This window comes from Nannobrachium achirus (genome assembly GCF_963921795.1).
Source record: "Nannobrachium achirus genome assembly, chromosome: 21".
NCBI classification, from domain to species: domain Eukaryota; kingdom Metazoa; phylum Chordata; class Actinopteri; order Myctophiformes; family Myctophidae; genus Nannobrachium; species Nannobrachium achirus.
In genome coordinates, this window is record NC_137828.1 from 15,871,354 (window position 1) to 15,898,345 (window position 26,992).

The window sequence follows — 26,992 nt, forward strand, 5'->3', positions numbered from 1 at the left end:
CAACTGTCAGTTCTATTCTAGGCCTACTCATAAACCCCACAAAACAGTATAGAACACATTCCCTACAAAAAATAATAAGCACAATAACACAAAATAGATCTCAATATAAAAGTGTTACACTTACACAAAATGTTAAAAGCCTGCACTTTTCTTTTAGTATTTCTGCTTGTGTTTGACTTGATGTAGAGATACTTGTTGCACTAACTAGCATTGACTGTATGGTCACTTTGATTTGGGCACTGTATTATTTTTTGATAGTCGTGCTTTAAGACACTTTATGTATATATATTATTCGTTCCCTTTCCTGTTGTACCTTGCTCTTACTGTACTTACTGTACTCTGTTCTTGTTTTTTCTTTTTATCTTTTTCATACTTCTCTGTAACTTTGTAAATAACCTTATACTGCTGTGCTGCCTCTGGGCAACACATTTTCCCCCTTGGGATAATAAAGGTATCTATCTATCTATCTATCACTGGTCTGGAAAGTGCATTGTGAATTCAACTCGAATTCCCATGACTTTCCTTGACAGAAGAGCACTTTGAAATTGAGGATTTGTGGTGTCTGAATTCAATTGCCTAATCCTCGACTGTGCAGCAGTCGGCTGCAACACGCACGCACGCGCACGCACGCACGCAAGCACGCGCGCGCACGCACAAACACACACACACACACACACACACACACACACATTCCATCTGCACACCATCTGCTCGCTCCTGGAGTCGTAGCAGCCCACAGTAGACACGAATTCGGTCAAAGAAGAACGCATATTTATAATAGAAAACTGTCTGTCTGTCTGTCTGTCTGTCTGTCTGTCCGTCCGTCCGTCCGTCCGTCCGTCCGTCCGTCCGTCCACTCTGCCTCGTCTTGGCTGGTGGTGTGGTGGGGGTGGTCGTGTGTGTGTGTGTGTGTGTGTGTGTGTGTGTGTGTGTGTGTGTGTGTGTGTGTGTGTGTGTGTGTGTGTGTGTGTGTGGACTGGAGGGGCTGTAGGGGGGCTGGGCTGGGCTGCATATGGGGGGACATCCACTGACACAGACCGTAGAGAGATGGGAGGATTCCTGAATGATCGTCTCTGTGCCTGAGAAGAGAAGAGAGAGAGAGAGAGAGAGAGAGAGAGAGAGAGAGAGAGAGAGAGAGAGAGAGAGAGAGAGAGAGAGAGAGAGAGATTATAATACAATACAGCAGCATGCACAGTGATACGACGAGGCTGTGCGTTTTCGTGGATATAATATAAAGCCAAAAGAAAGAACACAGGACTGAATGGGGATCATATGCTGCTGTTGAGAGCTGCTCCTCCTGCGTCCTGCCGTGCCACCGCATCTGCATCGACGACAAGCACCGCTGGATAGATAGAAGGTCTATGAAGGCTTATTGCAGCATGTATTGGTAAGCCTGTCCGTGTGGCTGTTTGTTCATTTTTGGAGGTAGGCTATATTTATTAGTGCAGTTGACTACGAATAAACAACGATCCATGCATGCACTGACAGATTAGCAGCAATTTAGCTATACACTGTACAATAATTCACATTTGCTTAATTGTCTGCTTTCATCATATAATATTTTTTACTTAGGCTAATTTGCACAACGAGCCAACCCAATAGGCTACATATCTGGCGTTAATGAAAATAATCAGGGCGTTTATAGCCTATTATTTCTCAATTCTTCAGAAAGAAAGGCCTGGATTCTATTTTAATTTAAATGAACACACATCATACTAATAACTCGGCTTATTGCTCCTCCAGCCTCTGTGAGGTATAGCCTGTTCAAGGTGACATTGGCTGAAGTTTCTCCACAGGTGTTCCTTTCTTTCCACTTCTCCAAACATTTATCTCCTTATACAAGTCAAATAAATGGCTGACTGAATGGTTCCCAAACTTTTTTTTAGCAGATACACACAACATAGACCAGATATTTTCAGTACATAATAAAGTGTTTCGTTAGATGAACAGAATTCTTAATTAATACAATAAACTAAAATAAACTAAATACAAATACGGTAAATAAATACTGTATATGTAGGCTATATTCATGAAATTCTTTTGGGAGGACAATTTAGAGGAGGAAAAAAAGTTTTTCAAATGCTTTATCTTTTGGAAAGAAAAAAGAAAGAAAAAAATATATAGACCTATATATTATTATTATTATTATTATATCTATTTTTTTACTTGTGTCGACCCACAAATGGGTCAGTGCAGAGGCGTCAATTGGGTATGGCAAGCTATGGCAGCTGCCACTTCAGTGCCAATGGACTAAAATGTTAGCAAACCTCTCCTTTCACTCCCTTCTCTCCCCCAGACAAATCCCACACAACATGCAGAGTTCCAGGACAACATCATCATTTTAAAAACGCGCTCTATCCTCCCATCCCGTCCCGTCAACTCAAGCAGGAGCGCTCCCGTACAGTTTTTTTGTTTTTGTCCCTGCCGGGCCCCCGTTGCCATGGGAGATAACATGTCCAAGAGGCTGAAGCTGCTCTCTGCTAGCGAGGCAGAGATGGAGGAACGCTCCTTCATAAACCCTTACCCGGACTGCGAACAGCAGCAAGGCCTGGTCTCCTCGGCCTCAGGCTCGGGAGGAGAGGAGGGGGAGGACGCTGCGGGCTGCAATGAGCCCTTTGACGCCAACGGGAAGGTGAGAGTTGGTGTTTAAAACCCCCACGTTCACCTGAATGTTTATCATAGTGCTAAGCTAACTGCTACGCAGCAGTCAAGTGTTCTGTCAGCAGTGGTTTGTTTGATTGATTGATTGATTGACTGATTGAAGACTTTATTAGAAGTTTGCATAGGAAAAGGTGCAGTTTCATGACAGTACAGTTCACTGTTACAAGGTCTACTAAAAGGAGATCCTAGAAAAGACTAAGCTTATTTCCACAGGAAACCATTAAAGCATCTCATATAACATTGAATTGATTGATTGATTGAAGAATTTATTAGAAGTTTGCAATAGAAAAAAGTACAGTTTCATGACAGTACAAATCACTGGTACAAGGTCAACTAAAAGGAGATCCTAGAAAGCCGAGGCTTATTTCCACAGGAACCACACTTTAAGTATCTCATATAAAATGACAGACGAATAGAACACAGTACTATGCAGTAGATATAGTCAGAAAAAAAAGAAAGAACAAGAAACAGTAAGGCAAACAGAAAGTATATACAAAGAAGGGGCAGGGTAGGGCTGGGCTGGGCTAGATTTGTATTTATTCCCAGTTGCGGACGGCTGCTGCCTGTAAGTGGTTTTTCAGGGCGATTTTAAAGGATGCTAGTGATCCACACTCCTTTAAGACCTTCGGTAAGGGCGTAAGGCATTCCACATTTTTGTGGTATAGCAGAAGAATGAGTTTGACCCTTTCTTTGATTTGACTCTGGGTTGAACGTGATCTGTGGCGCTGCCTCTGGTGTTGTAATTGTGGTGTAAAGTAACTAAGTAATGTAACGGAGGTATTTGTATGTTACTTGATTATTTCCACTTTCCAATACATTTACTTATACTTCCACTACATCTCGGATCCAAATATTGTGCTTTTACTCCACTACATTTATTTGAAAACTTTAGTTACTAGTTACTTTGTAGATATAAATTATAATATCATAAAACATAAATAAACCACTTTAGCCCTATTTTATACCGTGGCTGTTTGAAAATAGCCGATCTACAAGCTCACAACGTGTCACATTGTACTTTTACTTTAGGTACTTTCAGTACATTGTTATACCTATACTTTTGTACTTTTCTCACAAAAGTATAGGTAAAGTACAGTTTACATCTCAATCTATGTAAACTGTACTGTAGCCACAGCCATTTATTCATGAAGTATTGGCTTGTTGTGGATTTCACATTCAGTTCCTCTCCAAAGTTGAATTTTCCCACTGTCTGTTGGAGCAGTCATAAACGACACAGTTTCGTCCTGTTACATGTCTCCATTCCGACATGTCTCTATTCCGACACTATACCTAACCTAACCCTGACCTTTATGGAAATGTTGCCACTCCGACAATAAGAAGTCAATGTCGGAATGGAGACATGTCGGAATGGAGAGCAGCCCCCGTTTCGTTGTAAAGTAAAAAAAATAAAAATGTTAAGAGTTAGGTGAGCAGATGGACAGCTGTCTACTCTGTCCAGCGTAATAGCGTTGCATTACCAAACCGCACCGCAGTATTGGCGACGCCCCCTACATGGTGTCGCTTAGGAAATCGGCCTATATCAGGGGTAGGCAACCTTAGGCACGGTGCCAACATTGGCCCAGGGGAGGGTGATCACTGGCACACTGGCAGAAGTGTGAGAGAATAATGCCGCCTGATGGAGGGGAAAGGAACTGGTTGGAATAACGTGTTCCTTCCACGCGCTACCTCCATACGGGGGAAATCCCCCCTGTCAGGTGAAAAGAAAACAACTTGGACTACTCATGCATTGAAGGAAGCATGAGGTCAGTCCGTTGTCTCCCCAGGCGCGGCAGAGGCCAGGGAGAGCAGAGCCCGGGATTACATAGTTTAGGCAATTGGCACTGGGTGAAAAAATGGGTTACAAAATTGTGGGATAAAAATTATATAAAAAAAAAAAGAAGTGTGAGAGAGAGGATTTATGTTTTAAAATCAAATATTGTTTTAAACGTGGTCAATTACATTAAGTTACCCAATTTGCAGCAAATTACATCCTGCACATAATTCTACATTCATTAAAATTCTGAACTTTGAGTGGGGAGGGATTCGGGGGGAGATATGTGGGTTATTGCTCCGAGTCTAATGATCGTTATAACAATGTCCTAACAATCAAAATATGTCAGAATTTTGATGTGATGTTATTAAAATGAATGTTGACATGGCACACTGACTATCTAGAAAACAAAAACACTTCACTTCATTTCAAAAAGGTTGCCGACCCCTGGTCTATCCACAATTTTCCGCGGGAGTTTACTGGAGACTATCGGGACCAAACTTCCGGGTTTAACAGCAGACATACAAGCTCACGTCGCGTCGCAGATGCAACCCGTTGTGAGCTTGTAAATCGGCGCCGGAAGCTCGGTGCAGACGTCTGCGCAATGCACTATGGGGCGTTGGAAACTCGTGGATATGCATCAGTCATTCAATGGCAGTGCTATGGAAGAACGGTATACTGTAGGACAGGGTTCCCCAATTAGTTTTCCCCAAGGGCCGAATTATGTCTAGGGTACCAAGCCGAGGGCCACAACATTGCAGGGGGCGACAGTGGCGTTCCCGCTACTCCAACGACGGTTTTCGTCGTTGTCAGGTGAAAATGTTGTATGTCCAAAATTTATCATTTTAAAAATGATTTAAACTAGTGAAAACAGCCGGTGCGAGGCGTTGTGTGCTTGTAGATCTGCTGTTTTCACCACTTTTGTGCAACGGCCTTGTATGATTTGCGAAAGAACGTACAAATTTGGAGATACGAGATTTCCACCCGACAATGACGATATACTAGTGTTGTTGCTGCTCTTATACCACCACCGCGGGCCGCAAATGGCCCGCGGGCTGCCTGTTGGGGAACCCTGCAGTAGGATTACATCATAAACAGTGTCAGAATCACCTTTATTGTCACATCACAGGTTTACATGTGTAAAACTGGGTGAGATTAGTTTTCGTGCAAGCTCCACTAGTCGGGGGCCTTAGGGAGATACAAATTGTCATTTCGTGCTAATCAGTCTAAAAGCGGCAAATTTTGCACAGATGTAGTCCAGGGCATGCTCTAATGATTTAGCTAGGGCGCCCGAGTCGGCGACCTTCGGGGGTCGCCACAGCAGCCAAATCAAGTTGGGCTCGCATTAACCTCGGAAACCCAGGCTTTTATTTTGGCGATAGGAAGAAAAATAAAAGCCTGGGGTAACCTGCTGCAATTTCTGGCATAGGAAGTGGGAGGCTGGCCATGGCACAGATCGTGAACCAATAGGAACCACCGGCTGTTTTCAGCCGGTGGAGCCGCCCCCTCTAGACCAAAATCAGCCTGTGTTAGGGAAGGCTAGGCTCGCATCAACACTATACTACAGGAAGACAATTGCCAGAAAAACATCTGCTTTAAAGGGCCAGTTCACCTCTCGGACAACCAGATCTTATTTTATTGTTGTTTGGGACACGATCAACACAATCCTGAGTTATTTTTTGTGTTCAATCTGTGTTTTGAGATATTTTAGTATTTCAGCATGAATGATGATGCATTTTGCATCATATGATGCAGCATGATGACTCATATGATGCAAAATGCATCATCATTCTTAAGATATTCATTCATTGATTCATCATCAATAAGATATGGTTGCCCCAGAGGTGAACTGGCCCTTTAATTAGGACTAGCCCTTACCCGTTCAAAGATATGAGCTCCAAAATGATGTGCAGTGTGTGGGTTATGGGATGTGCACTGTGCACACAGTATATGAGGGATGGAAAGTAACTTTAACTGGTGCTTGCATGATGTAGGAGCATCAATGTAAGAAACCTGTTTCGTTTAATGGCTACAGAGATACTGTCGCCCGCCCACCCACCCGCCTGCACACACACCCGCCTGCCTGCACACACACACACACACACACACACACACAGAGCTGGTTAGGAGCATCAATGTAAGAAATACCCGTTTCGTTTAATGGCTACCCCCCCCCAACCCCCCCCCCCCCCCCCCCCCCCCCCCCCCCCCCAGCCCGCCCGCCCACCCGCCCACCCGCCTGCGCACACACCCGCCTGCCTGCACACACACACACACATACAGACACACACAGAGAGAACTGGTTAAACATGTTGCCTCATGCTAGATGCAGAATAGATGTGCCTCATGCTAGATGCAGAATAGATAGTAGATACACCATAAAAATGCTAATATACAGCATACGATTTGTGAAAGTGACAAACGGGCTTCACAGTTATGTTAGGTGTGTTCATATGCTAATGGTGATGCGATTTCAGATCAATTGCTCCAGCCACTGAGGAGAAACGCTGTTTCAGACAGACAGACAGACACTCACTCAGACATTCGCAAAATTATAGTATAGATGTGAGGGGTCTAACTAGGGGTTTGTCATGATTCTGAATCCATTGCAAGCATTTGTTTTGCACAAACAAACTCCTTGGGTTAAAATGGCCCCACAAAACGATGGTTTAGTGATGTGTTATCACTTTTCACAGTTTTGTGGGGGCCATTTTTAGCCCAAGGAATGTTTTTTGTGCAAAACAAAATGCCTGCAATGGATTCAGTAGTTAGACCCCTCACATGCTACTTAAAGCAGATTTTTCTTCCTCCTGTAGTGTATAGAAAGTCAATGGGAGCCCAACTTGATTTGGCCGATGCAGTGATGTTAACTCATTGACTGCCAAGGCCCGAGTTTCCCGAGTTATTACAGTAGTCCCAGGCTGCCAGAGCCCGAGTTTCCCGAGTTGGAAGCCATTTTGAAAAAAAAAAAAAAAAAAAAAGATTTTTTTTTTTTTCAAATTTTTTTTTTATAAAAAAATTTCTAAAAATGCCTCAAATGTATTAGGCATGATCGCAATTGTGAAATTGCATGTGTAGCCCCATAACAAACAAACACATCTTTCAAAATGTCAAAAATGGCTGTTTTGTCTGACTTTGAAGGCTTGTAACTCATGAATGCCTGAACGGATTTCCAAGCAGATTTTTTTGTTTGAAAGCTGTTAAAAAGTACTACACATAATTATGATGCATATATGGTGCATGGGCGTGCACGATCCGTGCACTAAAAATTGATCCGTGCACTAGAAATCTAGGATAGTGGCAGTCTGGTACTTGGGGGCCATCTTGAAATGGCATTCAATGAGTTTTAATGTAATGAGTCCCGGGACCTAAGAAGTGTCTTTCGGATGCGTCCCAGGGATATTTTATGGGTTCCACAAAAATTCAACACGTCATGTCATTTTTGACAAAGTGCATTGAATTGGTTATTATGGTTATGTTCACCGGTAATATCGGATGTTGACCACTTGGGGGCGCAGATAGAAGCTTTTACCGAGTCTTCATAATCAACACAGCCACCTGTTATTTTATATACATCGATAATATATGGATCTTCTCAGTGAGATGTATCCTGTTTGTACTGTTACTGCTTCTATGGAATGGGGGAAATGCTATCTGCCGTGCTTGTGTTTGCTCTGCTGTACAGAGAACCAGTGGACTGGGTCAAAAACAGTAGATTGGGATTGCTTGTAGATAGGCTACTTTTGTTTTGAACGGTTGATCATAGAGGGACGTGCCGCCCCTCTATGGATGCGGGAGGGCAAGGCACAGGCGGCCGCGGTGGTCCGCGGCCCCGGCGGACCACCACAGGGACGGCGCCGCCACGAAAACGCTATAATCAATCAAACAGTTAGGCAGCCTAGGCTACATACATACTGTCTCAGATAGCATACATGCTAGGCTAGCTTGCTTCCTCCGTGTTGTAGTTGAGCCAATAAAGGTTATTTGACCATGTTCACCACAACGTTAATCGTCGCTATTGTTGTAAAGACGCAATGAAGACCTGTGTGGCTTCAACACGTTGTCCAATGTCCACCACATCTATAAACTATAGCGCGTGTATCCAGTTGTTATTGAATGAAGAGGATGAAGAGGACAGGGGGAGAGGAGGCGGGGTCGCTGTCTGAGCAGTGAGCAGACTCACTCAGCATAATAAATACAATATCATGAATTTAATGCTGTCGGAAAATACACGTGACGCCGTCAGCAAACGTTTACATTTGTAAGTTATATTTGAATTGGATACTTTTTAAGTTTCTTTTTTTATTCCAAGTTATTTTCGGAGACCGCTCGCTGTCAATGCGCATGTCGCTGCACTGTAGCGCAGTGTCTTGCCATACACGTTCTGTGGGGGAACCCTTTTTGGTGCATCACCTAACACGCTGTGCCACTATGGTCAGAGAGCGGCCCGGTGCTACGCTAAAACTCAGGCACCCATTGAATTCTGTGACCATGTACGGGCACACAAAATGGCGTTCAAAACACAGTGTCGTTAGTTCTATCGTCTGTTTTAAGACTTTCTACGCGGATTTCATTTGTGTTAACGTAGCGTAAAGTAGCATGCCTTCACCCATGAACAATGGTGGCGACTTTTTAATTTTTTATTTTTTTCACGACGTGGTAAATTATTTTAACGTGGACTCCAATGGAGGCGATGCGTCCGTGGGACCCCAGAACAATGACGTGAATGCGTCTCTAGGCAACGTGAATGCGTCAGAGACGCGTGACGCGCACGTAATGACGTCACTGCCGATGTGGCGACCCCGAAGGTTGCCGACTCGGGCGCCCTAGCTAAATCATTAGAGCATGCCATGGTCTACATCTGTGCAAAAATAGGCGCTTTTAGACTGATTAGCACAAAAAAAAACATAAGCCTTGGCCTTAGGGAGCCTCACACTGTGTCTCAATACTAGAAGGAATAGACAATGTTCATTAATGCATAGCACTAATTGGACCTTTTAATGCCTAATTTGCTTAATGCAGAGCACTAAATAAGGCAATACAGGTCTGTGCCTTTTTGTCCGGCAATGCAGGATATTGGGAGTGACATTTTAAACTGAAGTGAGGCATACCCATAAATAACCCGCCAGGTAAACAATGGCCTTTAATCCATCATTGGCTCTTGGGTAACATGATTAATCACGCTGCCATCTATTGAAGGGTGCAAAGGATTAGGCTTAATTGATCGGCATAGTTAATGGAATTAGCACATGAAATTCAATTAGAAAGACTAGTTTATTAGAATGCAGTTGTGTGTTCATTAAGGATTCAAATAAATTAGGCTTTGTCTTGTCAATATTAGTCTTTTAGAGTTGCATGGCATACTTATTAAACTGAAAACTAAGGCTGGGCTCCCATTGGACGTGGACTCTCTGTGAAGTTTTGGAGACAGTTTTCCTTTCGGAGACGTTCATACCGCCCACACGTTTAGTGTGAATTGCAGCATGAAGCTGCTTTCTGTTGAATCTGTTTCAAAATGAGAGCGAAACAAATCGCCCCAAAAATAATGGCGTACTGTTTGATTGCAGCAGTTTTTAAGAGAGCAGGTAACATTTTATACAGTAGGACTAAGACAAACTGGCATAGCGAGTAGCAAGTCCAGTAGTGAAGCAGTTGAGTGTACAGCAAAAATTCTTAAAGGGGTGGTGACATCCAAAAATAAATTTTGAGTTTTTTATGCTTTTTTTAATGTTCCCTGGCCTCAATTACACCAAAAAAAACACAACTTTTGACATGCAGTGGTTTTCCTGCTATCTGTCTGTTTGTGCCGGTTTCTGCATAATGAGTCTCAAACGCGCAGTTCATTGGATACTGGACTCATACGTCGTCAGTCCTCCTCTCTCCCAGTCTCCCTGTCTGTATTTCTCCCATAGAGTTATTTCTCCACAGCCCAAGTTTTGAGGAAGTGACCTCTTACATTATATCGTCCTTTAATTGTAAATATGGGCATATAAAATACATTTATCCATTCAAATATCTTATTTACATCAATATCCTTCATATCAAGTAGTCTGTTTATGCTTTAGTGAAATAATTAAAATCGCTATGTATTTGCGCACAGCGGAACCTCTCTCCTTCTTACCGACACTCTGTGTCGGCTGTGTCCGACTAACAGTGCACTGCTCCCCGGGGTAGAGCTAAGTGGAACCTCCCTCCTTTTACCGACACTCTGTCGTTGCTGTGACAGTGCACAGCGCACCCACACACACACACACACACACACACACACACACACACACACACACACAGACAGACAGTAATGCGAGCAGACAGTAAAACGCTATAACACAAGCAATAGGTGTTTCTCTAAACTGAGGCATTTAGCCAAAATATGTTGCTATAACTACAAAGAAAGGACCATGACGTTTTTCTGCATTGCGGAGCGGAGCTGAACGTTACCGCGGCGCCGACGGTCTAAATTGAACTCCGCGAAGGTACATAGTAACCGCAGGGCTCCGGTAATGTATCGTTCCCGGGGTAAGAAAAAACACCCGCGCCTCGGCTCGTAATGACACAATTCCCCGCTGATCATGCAGACGCGTATGCCTCAGGCCAGGGCTTAGCTCAGCCTCTTTAGCTGCCATGGTTGTGTGTGTGTCTGTGTCACAGCCACTGTCTTGTGCGAAAGCAACAAAAAATGCGAGCACGCATCTCTGTGTGTTGGAGCCGGGGCGGCCGCAGATCTGTATGTGCGTGCGCGTGCGTGTGTGCGTGCGTGTGTGTGTGTGGCCACTTTGGGTACCATAGTTTGAGAATCGCTGTCCTATAAGGGCTGAAGTGATTGATTTGTATTAATAATCAAAATCTACAAAGTTACTAGTAACTAAAGCCTCCAAATGATTGTAGTGGAGAGATAAAGTGCATTTGCCTCTGAGATGTAGTGGAGTAGAAGTATAAGAATTGAAAATTGGAAAGGGTTAGGGTTAGGGTTAGGGCTAATACTCAAAATTGTACTCAAGTACATGTACTTACTGCACTATAGGCCTACTAATATTTATTTTGTTAGAATGAGTGGGAGAGAGAGGCTCCCCTGGTGGTGAGTTTAGAGTATTTCAGGTGACAGACCGTTTTTCATGACACCTAAACAGAGAGAGACACCATGGCTCCATGGAGTGGATTTTCAAGTTTAAACATTTTAAAACATGTTTTTAGGACCAGGGCAAAGACTTTTATGATTGGTAAAAACAGAATGTCATTTAACCTTTAAAGTTATTAATTCCAAGGACTCGCAGTATGGTATGCATTTAGGCTACGGACCCCCATAATATAACCTTTATGGGTCTTAAAATCTGAGGTTTATTTGGGAGCAATCAAAACATCAATAATCTGTACATCGAAGTATTGTCATTGAGGGTAGGCAAGTGCTACGGTAAATGCTAGTGATGCGCGGGTCAGGTTTTTTTCATAACCCGCACGGCCCACAGCCCGCACGGAACGTAACCCGTCCGCCCGAGCCGCAGAACAATACATAAATCAACGAATCCGCCCGCCGCGCAACCCGCATTTAAAAAAAAGATGGTATATCATCTCCACAATAGCTCATCTTTATATACGGCTCTTCTAAGTACCCAAAGTCGCTTTACAGAAAGGTCTACAGTTGCACAATATTGTCATAGGCTAAATAAACGTGTTGTTCAAATTGGGGTTTAGCCTAAAAGACATTCATTCAAAGACGTTCATTCTTCACGGGGGCATCGTCGGGGTAAGAATGGGGTTTCAGGGTTTATGTCAATCATATTTATACAGCGCCTCGCACTTCAAACAGACAGCAAAAGACGGACAATATTAAATCCTGTTGGTTATTGATTAATCACCAGATTGGAGAGATGGGAGCGACTCGAGGTGAGCATGGTTCATTCAGTCAAAAAATCCGTCTCACTTGCGAAAGTTGTGTTTCAAATCGTATCCGTTGACTGGCTGGTTATATAACTTAACCGACACAAAGTATTTATAAACGGACTTGTGTGGATGACAGAGACATAAGTGAAATCCTGATCAGCGACACGACACGCGCTGAATTGTTAGTGCATTCTTCTGCTGTGCTCACTCGCTCGTGCTCGTATTCAAACGTTGTATTCGTATTCTTATAGGCCTACTCTTATTAAGAATAAAAGGCAAATAAGAACAGGTGATTATTCTTATTTATTTTTTTGCACATGAGAGTGGTGATAACCCGCCCGCCCGCCAATTGAGTCTGAAACCTTGACCCACCCACCCGCATGTGGGCGGGTGGGGGCACCGGGTCGGCCCGCGCATCACTAGTAAGTGCTATGGGCTAAGGTGGAGTCTAAAGAGGTGAGTCTTAAGACTACGGCGAAAGTTAAGGAGTGAGCAATTGCAATGGGCAGTTAATTCCACAGTTTCGGGGCCAGGAGGGCTAATAGTCAGGACGAGTGGATCGTTGTCCTGGGGTTGTACTTATCTGAAGACAAAAATACTTTTCGGTGTCAGAGAGGACTGTATGAAATCTTTAGTCTGGTTGCTCGTTTAATCAACCCAGCATGTTGGGTTGCGGGGCTTTCATGTGTGCAGCAAATCAACGTTAGAGAGAGAGAGAGAGAACAGAGAGAACAGTGGCAGCTGAACTTCTGAAGTGCTTAACAGTGACAGCTGAAGTGTTTGCCTTTTATGAATATTCTATTGTTAAGGCTGAACAACAGTACGTTTTGTTTGTGTTCCTCCCAGCTCTCTCTCTTTTGTCTGCCTGTATCCATCGTTCTGTTCTTCTGTGTGCCAGCCTCTCTCCTGCGTCTGTGAGCTCGCAGCGCTGAGGCAGTGTTCTCTGGTCACGATCCAAAATGACAAAACAGACTCCAGTCAGGTCCCTGTTCTTCTTGAAGCTGTCCCCCCCACCCCCACATACATATACCCACACACACTTACTGGAGCCAATTGTGAGCTTGTAGATGTCTTGTTTTGTGCCGTACTGCTCTACAACAAAGTATAAAAAGTGCATTTAGTAAATTATTTTAACCCATTTAGGCCTAGAATTATTGAATGCTTTAACCAGTGAAAAATAGCAGATATACAAGCTCACAGTGCGGCACCGAGTGCCGTGCTGCGAGCTTGTAGATCTGCTATTTTTGAAAAAGTCGTGAAAATGTGTGCACATCTTTGAATATATGTATTTTCAAAGCGAACGTTTGTAACTCAAACTTTGCTTCTGGGGGGTCCCTGGAACGAAATATTTTGAGATAAAAAGCAATAAAACTAATTATCCCCCCAAAAATGGCTTCTCAGTTATTCGATTAATCAAGTTGAAAAGAAGATAATGGATAGCACTATTGCGCCAGGCCAGACCCACCAGTTATTTCTGGTGACCAGAAATGCCTTGTGGATCTGACCGGGTTCCGACTGTTCCGGGGTCACTGGATTTGACCCGGGTCCGACTGATTGTTTTACTGAGCAGTATTCTCAGTCTGCAGTATTCCTGCAGACTGAGGTTTGATTCCCCACCGTGGGGCCTCCAGCTTGGCCGGGGCACACCGACAAACACAGTGGGAGTGTCAGTGTTAGCGGGTGGGTACTGGGTAGCCGATTGGGGATTGCGAGTTTGTGGCGGCACTGGCAATGGCAACCCCTACTCGTTGGTCAGGGTGCCAGTTCAACTGGGAGCAGAACGAAGACATCTAAGGCTCATTCATACTAGGGTGAAGTGAGTAGCTTCTCACTTTTTTAGGTGATGGGGTGATGACGGAAAGTAAAAGCAGGGAGATGTGTCGGGGTTTCATGGAGGCCATGAAGGCCGCTGTTGCCCCTCAGTTTGGCCTTGTGTCCCTCAAACCAATGGCATGATGACCTGAGGCCCCAGCGGCCTTAATGCCCCAGCTGACTGTACCACTTTCTCCTCTGTCTCTTTCTTGTCGATATGTAGACATTAGACACCAGTGTCTCTTTCTTGTCATTTAGACACCAGTGTCTTTTGTTGAGATTCTGAAATCTTAACTCCCCCAAGTCCCCATTTTTAAACCAATCCAGTGAATCCAGTGACTTTGTTTGGAGCAGGGCTGAGCATGGATTCATCAGATTGTAAATACAATAATTGATCTATTTCACTGCAGATTAGGTTATCATCCCTAACCCTTAGATTCAAATTCTTTCAGTGGACTAAAATCTTGTTTTATTTGATGGCCTTCCTGCCCTGGCATTTGGCCTTTGTACCCTCAACAAATGGACAACACCAAAGGCCAAGTGGCCTTGCCCCTAAAATGACAAATTTCCAGGCCTGGACATAACGTTGTAGTTTTCTGACTTTAGAAAATGACACGGCGGTGAACTGCTCTTCACCTTCTCTTCACCTTCTCTGGAGTATGAATGAGCCTTTATTGTGAACCTCCACATACGTCAGGCTCTCCCAGTGAATCATCCATGTAAAAAGAGGCAGCTGGTGGTGACCCCATCCGTATCAGCGGAGATGAAAGAGATCACAGTACACATGGAGGGAATTGGCGATGACTACATTGGCAAAACCAAAACACTAAACAAAAACATCTTTGTGTTGTTTCATATGAATTGTACGTTCCCTAGGCTTCGGAGCCTGCGTCAGCCTGGCCTATTAAACAGCAGAAAAAGGGCGAATAGAGCTTGGGGTTCTTGCTAACATAAACCAATTATTCAAGGCAATTTATCTCCTGAAATAAGGTCCCGGTGAAGAAGCACTGGGTCATAGCCTTTCTGTCCTCTCGCCGTTTATGGCCATCTTTTGGCTCGTTTCAAAGAGACAGTAGCCTAGCAGCCGCTCAAATTGGCGAAAAGAGGGCCGTTGCTAGCTTGCTGTATCAAGGGGAGATGGTAGAAATAATAGGTGGTGTGTAACCTGGGCGGTAGGTAGCACAGAAATGGTTCTAAAAGAAATTAGATTTCCCATTTTGTACCAAAGCACAACTTGGCATTATACTATTGCAATTTGTAGAGAGGTATTATATTCCATTTGAACAGAACAGTCTGTCTATCAGCCTTTTGACAGATGAATCCTTGTCTATGGTATTCGTTATTATTGATTTATCATGGACCAAGATCATTGCTCCGCACGTAAATACGTACATATTGAAGAATTAAGCCACAAGAGGCGACCGGCTGAGAGTCCAACCCTCTCAGCCGGTGTAAAATACAGGTAACCACAAGCCTTGCGTGGCTTATTGCTTTTCTAAAACGGTTACAATATGGCAACATGAAAAATCATAGACATGTACCAATTAAAACTACTCTATGTCACCAATAATTCACTATAAGGTCTGCTCTGCAAGAAAGTAGTCCCCAGCTACAAGAAAGTAGTTCCCGGCCAGGCTTCAGAAACAACACACCTGTTACTTTGCAACCAAGTTCTCTAGTCTAGCTTCACAACACTGTGGAAAGAAATAACGCACCTGGGTTTGATATAATCTGATTAAAGGTGTGGGTTATAGTAGAGCAGTGTAAGGGGAGTGGCGACACACTTTGATCTCGCCGCAGACCGGAAGTGGCGTCGCATGGAGCCTGTTCTCATTCTTAGCAAGCCTCTGCTGCCCTTCAGCCCCGTCCGCCCCCATTATATTCGAGGCATTTTCCCCCTTTTAACTCATTCACAGGCCTCTCCAAGGTAGACAACATTATTAAAAGGGAGAAAAAGACGTAATTTAGTCTTCTTACCAGCGAGTGAAAATGCCTCGGTTATAATGGGGGCGGACGGGGCTGAAGAGCAGCAAAGGCTCGCTAAGAATGAGAACAAGCTCCAGTAAGCTAGGCTAAGCTAGCGACTTCCAAAGTTTTCCACGCTTACAATGGGAGTCGACGGAAGAGTCGTAACTCTCTTTCTAGGGGTCTGGGTTATAGTCTCACATACCACAACAATTAAAGGGAAAGCAACCAATCAGAATCAAGGAATGGAACTAGCCATTTTAGAATGTACAGTAACATGTTGATCCTTGGGGTTGGTTCCTTCTCCAGGTGAGCGCTGCCTTCCAGAGGAAAGTCCAGAGTAAGATCAAAGACCTCCTGGTGCAGATGGAGGAAGGCCTGAAGACCGCCGACCCTCACGATTTCTCCACCTACACCGGCTGGACAGGTCCGTTCTGCTCTGTCTTATCATCTCAGTGGTTCTCAACCTGTGGGTCGAGGTTTATTTTGAGGAGTCCCCAAATTATTTTGGGGGGTCCCCAGATGATTAACTTAATGTGTAACATTGTTTTCTCACTCAACAGTAAACATACCAACATAAGGTTTAAGTGTATATAGAGGGTATCTGCCCATTTCTAAAGTGACAATTTAAGGACTTTTTAATACCTCTAAAATGACAAATTAAACATTAGCCAAATTGTCAAACATTAGAGGCAGAAATAGTGAAAATAGCCGATCTACATGCTCACAACGCAAATTCCTACAGTATGTGCTTGGAAACTTTTTCAAGAATTTTCAAAAATATTTTTTTCTTTCTTTTACAGTTTTGTGTTTGTGTTTTTGTATTTTAATTCTGTTGTATGTAAAGCACTTAATGAATTCTCTCTGAGAAAGGTGCTATACAAATAAAATGTACCTACCGGTTATACCGTCAAATAATTCAATAGCTTTTTCTCTCTATGCCATCTGCCCCACAGGCATCGCACTGCTCTACCTGCAGCTGCACCGCGTGTCCAAAGAGGCCGCCCACCTGCAGAGGGCGCTAGATTACGTGAAGAGAGCCCTGAGGAACCTGAACGGCCGGAAGGTGACCTTTCTGTGCGGAGACGCGGGGCCCCTAGCGGTGGGGGCCGTGGTCCATCACAGGCTGGGGAACACCGCAGACAGCGAAGATTGTCTGACCAAGTATGTGTTATTAGTGTCATCAGATAATTGGAGCTATTAGTAGGGTTTTTGTAGGTTCTAAATGTAGTGTGAGATCACTTTGGTTGAGCTCCTAATGCAGGGTTCCCCAATTAGTTTTCCCCAAGGTCCAAATTATGTCTAGGGTACCAAGCCGAGGGCCACAACATTTCAGGGGGCGACGGTGGCGTTCCCGCTACTCCAGTGACAGTTCAGATATCGTCGTTGTCGGGTGAAAATCTTGTATGTCCAAAACCATTTGTTTTGCATTTATCATTTTAAAAATGATTTAAACTAGTAAAAACAGCCGATCTACAACCACACAACGCCTCGCGGTGCGAGGTGTTGTGTGCTTATAGATCTGCTGTTTTCACTACTTTTGTGCGATGGCCTCGTATGATGAAGCAGCTAGGGCTTTGTGAAAGAACATACACATTTTGAGATACGAGGTTTCCACCCAACAATGACGATATACTAGTGTTGTTGCTGCTCTAGTGCTCTTATACCACCATTATTACTGGGGTTGGTGGGGGCCAGACAGTAGCCCCCCGCGGGCCACCTATTGGGGAACCCCGTCCTAATGTATGTAGAGAAGAGTTCTCAAATTCTGCCCGAGCCCGACCCGGCCCGGCCTGGCCCGACGTTGTCGGGTAGGGCAGAGCCTGAAATAAATGCTAATTGATCGGGCCGGGCCGAGCCTCGGGCTACGTCACTCAAGCAACAGAGAACAGGCGCTTCCCTGTCTGTCTGTCTGCACGCACCCCGGCACTGAAGCCGGACCAAGGGACCAAGGATAATCAGTGAGCTTGGTTGTTGTGACGACGTCACTTACATAACCGTTGGATATACGGTAATTCTGTTAGCAGCATGAGCTCTGTGTTGGAGAGGCTGGTTGCGATGTTAAAAGACAGCTCGGAGTTCCACAAGTTTGTTATAAGTTATATAAATCCAAGAAAAGTACATTCAAAGTGGAACAAACTTGGATATTTTGACAAGGACTTGAGGAGGAGGAGGATTGTATTCAACAGTAACAACAACATCAACTTAACTCATTGATTGCCAAGGCCCGAGTTTCCCGAGTTATTACAGTAGTCCCAGGCTGCCACATTCCGAGTTTCCCGAGTTGGCAGCCATTTTGAAAAAAAAAATGCCTAAAATGTATTAGGCATGATCGCAATCGCAAAATTGCATGTTTAGCCCCATAACAAACACATCTTTCAAAATGGCAAAATGTTCGTTTTGTCTGACTTTGAAGGCTTCTATCTCATGAATGCCTGAACGGATTTTTGAGCGGTGGTCACAACGCTCCTATACGTGGCCGTGTGTGTGGGTATGCCTGTCTGTAGCCTGCAGTAACCTTTTCTGACCACACATGTTAAGGGAGGGGCGCTGTTGTTCAGACTCACATTCACACACACACACACGCACACACACACACACACACACACACACACACACACACACACACACACACACACACACACACACACACACACACACACACACACACACACAGCCTCCACCGCTCAGTTCACACGAGTGTGATTTTTTTTGTTTGAAAGCTGTTAGAAAGTACTACACATGCAACATCTAGGCATGGGCATGGGCGTGCACTAAAAATTGATCCGTGCACTAGAAATTTAGGAAGGTGGCAGTGTTTGTTTTGTCTGACTTTGAAGGCTTCTATCTCGTGAATGCCTGAACGGATTTCCAAGCGGATTTTTTACACATATGGTGCATCATCTAGGCATGGGCGTGCACGATCCGTGCACTAAAAATTGATCTGTGCACTAGAAATTTAGGAACGTGGCAGTGAGGAACTTGGCGGCCATTTTGAAAATGGCAATCAATGAGTTAAGCACTACAAGTTGACAACCTTACCTTGTTACAGACGATCAGCTCGTCTGGTAAGATATTATTAATTCCATATGCTTTCTGGTTAATGAAGTGTCCCTGTGATGCTGTGTGCATTTATATTACTAAAGGGTTTACAGCCGTGGCGGTGCTTAGACACAAGCCTGATTTGTATTGCATGTTGAAGCATGGTGTGGTGTCGCGCAGCGATCATAACAGATCTGCAATCCCAGAATGCAAGTGAAATGAAGTAATGAACACGTTTTGGGTTTATCCACCTGTTTCCGCGGGAGTTTACTGGAGATTATTTGGACCACACTTCCGGTTTAACAGCTGACATACAAGCTCACGTCGCGTCGCAGATGCAGCCCGTTGTGAGCTTGTAAATCACACTCGGCTGCGGCGCCGGAAGCTCGGTACAACGTCTGCGCAATGCACTATGGGGCGTTGGAAACCCGTGGATAGATCTGCCCTGTTTGCTGCTGCTGTGTTTGGCGCGTCACCGTTGGAAGGACGAAATATAAATCACACGCAGCGAGAACGTCAGGGAGGGGAGAGAGAGAATGAGAGATGTAGGCTACTGTAGGCTATAACAGGGATTTTAGCCTATTTTGTGCAGATCTTGGCTTGTTTTATGAACAACACGTGAAGTTGCCATTTCGCCAACTATTATAGGCCTATGTCCGTTCTCTCACTCTGCTGTAATTTGAGACACTGGTGCAGCCTACTGGCGATCTCTCTTTTGCCAAACTTGGCACACACACTCCTTGGCTGCCAAACCACAACCTCCACCCCTCATTTCTCACATGGCCCTCTTCTAGCGCCACCATGAGGCTGATTCTTGCAAAACACATTTTTGGACACTGCTCCTACAGATTTTGCCCTAAAATCACGCAAAGCGGTACACAGTATATCTGCATGTGACCTGGCGGTCGCTTATCTCCCGATTAGGGAGTCTTACTGGTGTAGTGAAAGAAAGAAGCCCAGTCTTAATATATTCTGCTCAACTGGTGTTATTCAGGCGTGGTTTGCTTCTGTTTTATCCCTAATGGCCACACGCTGCTTCCTGTCAACTTCCTCCTCCTGTTGTGCAAAACAAAACAGAATGCATGAATAATGTAACCGAATTAAAATGGTGCAAAGCAATCCAATTATTATAGATGAGGCTGGGGGGGGGGACAGGGCAGTCATTCTTCTCAACGCTTCTGTTATCGCACAGTTTAGGTGTACAATGATGTGCTTAGGATTAACAAGACGCATTGTTATCGCTGGAACGCTGGAGGCAGAGATTTTGTTTTCGGCCCTGTGTGTGGGAATCCAGAGCTAATCACGCAAACCACCAAGGAAAACACCCAAGCCCACACTTTCAAATCGGGTAGTGCTTTATCAGCCTCTTGACCCTCAGGTGTCTTCAACCGGGGGTCCGTGACCCCTAGGGGGTCCTCAAGGTTAGTACAGGGGGTCCTCCAAAGCTGAGTGATACAACCTTTTTTTATATTATTATGTATATATATTTTTTATTATTATTACCCATATTGGTTAAATATCTGAAACACACTCATTGACATGAATCCAAAATACCGTACACTGATGATTGTGCTGTCAAACAATGAAACTATATGGAATCTATGAACAGGTTATGGGGGTCCCTGCTTCATCTCTCTCTCAACTAAGGGGTCCATGGACTGAAAACGTTGAAGACCCCTTGCCTTAGGTTGTACAGTGGAAATTGTGGATTCCTTGGATCAACTCCTCAGAGGCAACGCCCATTTCCATCTAACTAGATTTCCCACCGTTTATCATTTTCTGACAACAGGGGTTTGACATTCCCTGCAATTTGCCTATAATTGGCTTTCAAAATGACTCACATGTTGAGGGGTCTTTATAGACCAGGGGTTCCCAAACTTTTTTGTCTCGGCACCCCATAAATATTTGTTTTAATCCGAGGCACCCCTACATACACACCCCTATTTATCATCTATAAAATGGACTAAACTAGTGAAAACAGCAGCTCTACAAGCACACAACGCCTCGCTGTGTGCTTGTAGATTGCTGTTTTCACTAGTTTTGTGCGACAGTCTTGTATGATGAAGCAGGGCTTTGCTTTACCAAAAGACGTACAAATTTGAAACTTGGAAATTTTTCTGCCCGACAGTGAGGATATTTTAGTGATTGTGTTGCGAGGAAAACGTTGAGATAATAGCCATTTTGGTTAGAACTGACTGAAAATAACTTTGTACTTCAAGTTTAAAATGATACTAAATAAAAAAAATTCCAAGTGTCCAAATAAATTCCAAATATTATCATATGATCTCGCGGCACCCCTGGACTGCCGTCGCGGCACCCCAGTGTGCCCCGTCACCCACTTTGAAAACCCCTGTTATAGAGCACACCTCCAAAAGCTTCTGTCCATAGGGGCCGCTGCAAATTTGAAAAGGAGAACCGTATGTTGTCGAAAGACTAATTCCCTCGTATAGCTTTTCCGAGTCCTGTGAACCACGACTTGGCAGTGAGTAGGCAACCCAGCCTGGTGGAGATAATGTGCTCCATGAAAGCTCCCCTTTCTAGTTCAGTGGTTCTCAACCTTTTTCAGGCTGTGACCCCCAAAATAATCATATTTGAACTGGGGACCCCCCACCCTGACGAGATTTGAGGCTTTACATTTTGTATAATAGGGTTCTATTATGAAAATAGCAGATCTGCATGCTCACAATGCCTCGCAACGTAGATCTGCTATTTTCTTAATTTCTGCCTCTAACATTAAAAAGTCCTTAAATTGTCACTTTAGAAATGTGCATAAACCCTCTATACACTTAACTCTTTTAGTGCTAAAACCGAACAATTTTTGTTCTTTTTTTCAATCCAATCCAATATTTATTTTGCTATTTTACTTACCCTGAGCTGCTTCTAGAGACGTGGGTGGTCCTGGCTCGTCCATCGCTTTCCAACGAGCCATTCTACGTGTTCCGACGATTTATTCCATTGAAAATGGTTTAGAATAAAGTTTAGAGCCCCCCAAAACAAACTCAATCTATGCGCGACGTATTCGAGGTGCCGAAACCGAACAATTCCGGTTTCTTTAATAAAATGAATTAAATAATCGGAGGCCTCAACGAAGCCTCCGTCTAAATTTTCATCCAGGCCGAAAACCACGATCTCTTTCCACCGGCCCGTAATCGGGTAACGCCGCCGCATCGCACCGCCTAATCCAATACATTCTCACATCTTTAGAGCCCATTTTCTCTGAACTGTGTTCCTATGGAAGCGAAATATTTTTTTTTGTGGCTAAATAGCCTCAAATCGGGCTTAAAAAAAAAGAAAAAAAGCCTATAGCATCTGTTAACTCTCTTCATCCGGGTCATGTTCATTCCACTGTTCAACGTGAAATGAAGATCCACTGCTGCGTGGGTACCCGTATGTTACAGTGGTGGCCTACGGGGGAATGTCTGGCACTTTAGCGGCCTCTTGTGGCCCTTGGCAGTCATCGTGTTAATCTTCTTTATGTTGGTTTGTTTACTGTTGAATGAGAAAACAATGTTGCACATTAAGTAAATCATCTGGGGACCCCCCAAAATAATTTGGGGACCGCCATGGGGGTCTCGACCCACAGGTTGAGAACCACTGTTCTAGTTAACTGTGTGTGTGTGTGTGTGTGTGTGTGTGTGTGTGTGTGTGTGTGTGTGTGTGTGTGTGTGTGTGTGTGTGTGTGTGTGTGTGTGTGTGTGTGTGTGTGTGTATCAGACTTCTTCAGCTACAGAGGGCGGTACTGAGTCCAGAGTCGGACATGTCGGATGAGCTGCTGTACGGTCGAGCCGGTTACCTCTACGCTCTGCTCTATGTCAACAAGGAGATAGGACCCAACACAGTGGACGATGGCACCATCGCTAAGGTGATACTCCTAATGTCACATTACACCAACACAGTGGACGACACCAACAACCGTCCTGGAATGTAGGGCATTAAAACCCATTCAGAATGGGTACACATTATTGCATTAACTATGCTTTAACTATTGAAAAATAGCAGATCTACAAGCTCGCAGGATCTGCTATTTTTTTTAAATCGTGAACATTTGAATTTTGTCCCGATTCTATAAGTGTCTTTTGAATCCTTCCAAGGGGTTAAAAAAAAAAAAACCTATGTTTCTATGTCAGCAATCTGGCCAGCCGTCGTCAAGGTCCTTTTCACTTAACTGGAGCTCAGTTAGTCTGTTCTTGAGAGACTACTATGTCAGTGGTTCTCAAACCTTTTCATGTGAAGGACCCCCAAAATTATATTTATTTGGCCACGGACCCCCATCTCAAAATATTTAGTTCCAGGGACCACCCACCCAGAAGCAAAATTTGAGTTACAAACGTTCGCTTTGAAAATACATATATTGGTGCCGCGCTGTGAGCTTGTATATCTGCTATTTTTCACTGGTTAAAGCATTCAATAATTCTAGGCCTAAATGGGTTAAAACTCATTTACTGCCACCATATCGACACTGAGGGTTCGCTGCCACAATGTTCTTACCTTTTGACGGGGGCGCGTGTGTGTTCCATTGTTCATGAACCGCATGCACGCCATGGTCTGTTCGCGGCGTGCACGCTTTATTTTTTGCTACATTGCCTGTCTTTAGGCATTGCACATAGGAGTAAGAGACGTCTTATTGCGCTGAATTATTCTTATATAGTCCTGGAAATTGGGTTAAATATTCTGGAAAAGTTTTGGAAATTCATTGGTAAAAATGTGTGGGAACCCTGGTACTGGAATGTAGGGCATTAACGACTCAAGTTTTTTTCAAGTCGAAGTTGAATCGATCCGTATGACGTCATCATATTGACGGGGTGGGGGGTGTGTGTGTGGGGGGGGGGGGGGGGGTCGGAAGGTCGGGCGGAGAAACCACACACACAGTCTGCTGTTCAACTTGAGCAACTTGTATTAAAGATCTGTGTCTTGACAACTGAATATAAATGATATTATTATAAAACATAGTAGGCCTACCTTTAGTCCTATAGCCAGGCTATTTGAAAACAGACGATCTACAAGCTCACAGCGTGTCGCGCTGCGACGCATCTATGATCACAGCAGCTGCAGCCCACGATCAAGCCTAATTCATTTATTCTCCGTCCCGCGACGGTGTTGCGTGCAGAGAATAGCAGACCTCCAAGCTCTCATAACGGGCACATCCGCGACGCGATGTGAGTGACTTGTACTTTATGAGTAAAGCAGTGAGGTTTGTAGCCTTCAGTCAGCTGTTCTCAGCGTGCAATGCCGTCTGTTGTGGCGGCCTGGTGAAGTTAAATGTCTCGCTAGGAGCATACTGTATATACCACGCGTCTTACCACAGTCACCAGCCAACAAATAAGAGGCAGGGTTCCCACGGTCATGAAATTCCTGGATATATTTTGAAATTAGAAAAATATTTTTCCAGTACTGGAAAAGTTTTGGAATTTATCAAGGAAGGTCCTGGAAAAAATAGCTATGCATTGTCTTTGGTTATTGATTTTGTTAATACCTCTGAAATGACAAATTAAACATGGGCCAAATTGTCAAATATTAGAGGCTGAAATTGTGAAAATAGCCGATCTACACACTATTTTCACAATAGAACCGTGTTATACAAAATTCCTCAACTCTTAGTGCTCGTCAGGGTGCCGGGTCCCCAGTTAAAACATGATTATTTCAGGGGTCACGGCCTGAAAAGGTTGAGGACCACTGGCATACACTACCTGTCTTTGGGCATTGCACATAGGAATAAGCGACCTGTTATTGAGCTGAATTATTGTTATATTGTCCTGGAAACCGGGTTAAATATTCTGGAAAAGTTTTGGAAATTAATTGGTAAAAATTTGTGGGAACCCTGAAGAGGTATGAATGAACTGAAACTTTCGCTGAGACTGAGCGGTCCCCAAAATAACACATTTGGGGAATTGATTACATGAAACAGGCATCAATAGTCTCAAATGTCTCTTTTTCTTATTTATTTGTTCTTCAACTTTCGACTTTCCCTGTTGGGAGTCCACTTATGTAATCAAGTCGATTGAATCGACTTCCTGATCCGATCCTGGCAGGGAACAAACAACATCAACAGATTGATTTCAATGTATTGATGTCAATGGGTTTGGGAGATCCATCGGACTTCACTGTGTAATATCATTTCTTTTCCCCCACGACATTGTTTGCGGTTTACCTTCAAGATTTAATCGTGTTCCTCAGGTTGCTTGGTGACACAGAGTAAGCAATACTCGGGTGCAGTTCTCAGCATCTCACGTGCGACGAGCAATACTCACTCATGCAGACCAGAACTACATTGATTGCCATTGACAGCCACCATTATGCATGTCGACATCCTCTGCTGTCTTTGATTGCAGTTAGCTCATTTGCTGCCCCCTCCTGAGTTTCAGGCCGCCAGGGCCCGAGTTTCCCGAGTTAGCAAATATATATATATTTTTTTGGACCTCCAAAATTGTAGTAGGCATGATCGCAATCGCGAAATTGTATGTTTAACCCCCATACCAACCACATCTTTCAAACATGGCAGCCATGTTTGTTTACATTTGAAGAAAACATAATGCCTGAACGGATTTCCAAGCGGATTGTTTTGTTTGAAAGCTGTGAACAGCGTGCACACACATGGTGCATGATCTAGGCATGGGCGTGCACGGATCCGTGCACTAAAATTACATGTTTTGGCATCCTGGTACTTGGCAGCCATTTTGAAAAGGCAGAGAATGAGTTAATAATGCTTATTTTAAAAGTTGTTTCCTTGTTTCTTTCGTTCTGCTACTTTGGCGAATTCCGTGCAACACCAACGTATGCCAGTTTAAAATATGGCTTAAGTGGTTAAGGGACTCTTAATATATAGAAATGGATGTTAGCAGCAGTAACATGCATTGTTGAGCTCCCCCACCCCCTTCCTGTGAACTACCCGTGGTTTTTCAACCCTGCACAAGCCCCGGGCTTCACCTCGTTTCTCTCCCCTGCTCCAGCCAAGTGAGAAGGAAGCCGTAACCTTGTTGCGTGGCGTGCCCTGCCCCAGGGCCGCATGAGCCAATAATAACATTATAGACAGTATCTGAGTCAGAGAGGCAGGGAGACTCAGGGGGGGAAAAACACATGGAGAGAGACCAAGCGTGCTGGTCCTGCTAACACTACACCAGGGGTCTTCAACGTTTTCAGGCCAAGGACCCTTTAGTTGAGAGAGAGATGAAGCAGGGACCCCCACAACCTGTTAATAGATTCCATTTAGTTTCATCGTTTGACAGCACAATCATCAGTGTATTTTGGATTCATTACAATTTGTGTTTTCAAATATTTAACCACTTGAACCTTCGATACTTAATAAACTTGACCTTTCACTATGTACTTACCGTAGTCAGCTCTTTTCCCCCTCTACACCAAAGCTCTTTAGAAGTTCACGGAATATGGATATGGATATATTATATTATATAAAAAAAGGAGAAAAAAAAACTTTCTATCACTCAAAGATTTGGAGAACCCCCTGTAGTAACTCTGAGGACCCCCTACGCGTCCCGAACCCCCTGCTGAAGACCCCTGCACTACACGGCAGCCTCTCTTCCAGGGGGTCACCGGGCCAAATGATTGATTGTTAACCAATCAATCATAAAGGTCCATGGTCCATTTGGGTTCTGCAGTGCAGGCTGCAGTCCCAGACTCCCAGAGATGCAAATCATGTCATAATGGAGCCCTCATGGCCTCATGCATATCAAACTATGGGGGCTTTGAAATCAAAAAAGATTGCGAATCACTGCTCTAGATCACACTCTTTTATCCCCTCCCGGCTCCCGTACGCACGCACGCACAATTCCTACAGGCCTGAGATCTCTGAGAGGAAAGAGATCGTGGTGATTATCGTGTCTGCAGAGCAATAGGATTATGGTTGTA

At 44.2% G+C, this 26,992-nt stretch overlaps 1 protein-coding gene across 1 annotated transcript in view; it reads left to right on the top strand.

The window, feature by feature from the left end:
* The first annotated feature begins 2,419 nt into the window (after window positions 1-2,419).
* lancl2 (LanC lantibiotic synthetase component C-like 2 (bacterial)) overlaps window positions 2,420-26,992 on the top strand; it is an 83,107-nt gene continuing 58,534 nt past the window's right edge. The window contains exons 1-4 of the mRNA XM_080752164.1: window positions 2,420-2,632; window positions 16,397-16,514; window positions 17,044-17,251; window positions 22,844-22,991. Of these exons, the coding sequence (XP_080608290.1) occupies window positions 2,441-2,632; window positions 16,397-16,514; window positions 17,044-17,251; window positions 22,844-22,991 (666 nt within the window). The 5' untranslated portion in view covers window positions 2,420-2,440. The remainder of the gene's footprint in view (window positions 2,633-16,396; window positions 16,515-17,043; window positions 17,252-22,843; window positions 22,992-26,992) is intronic.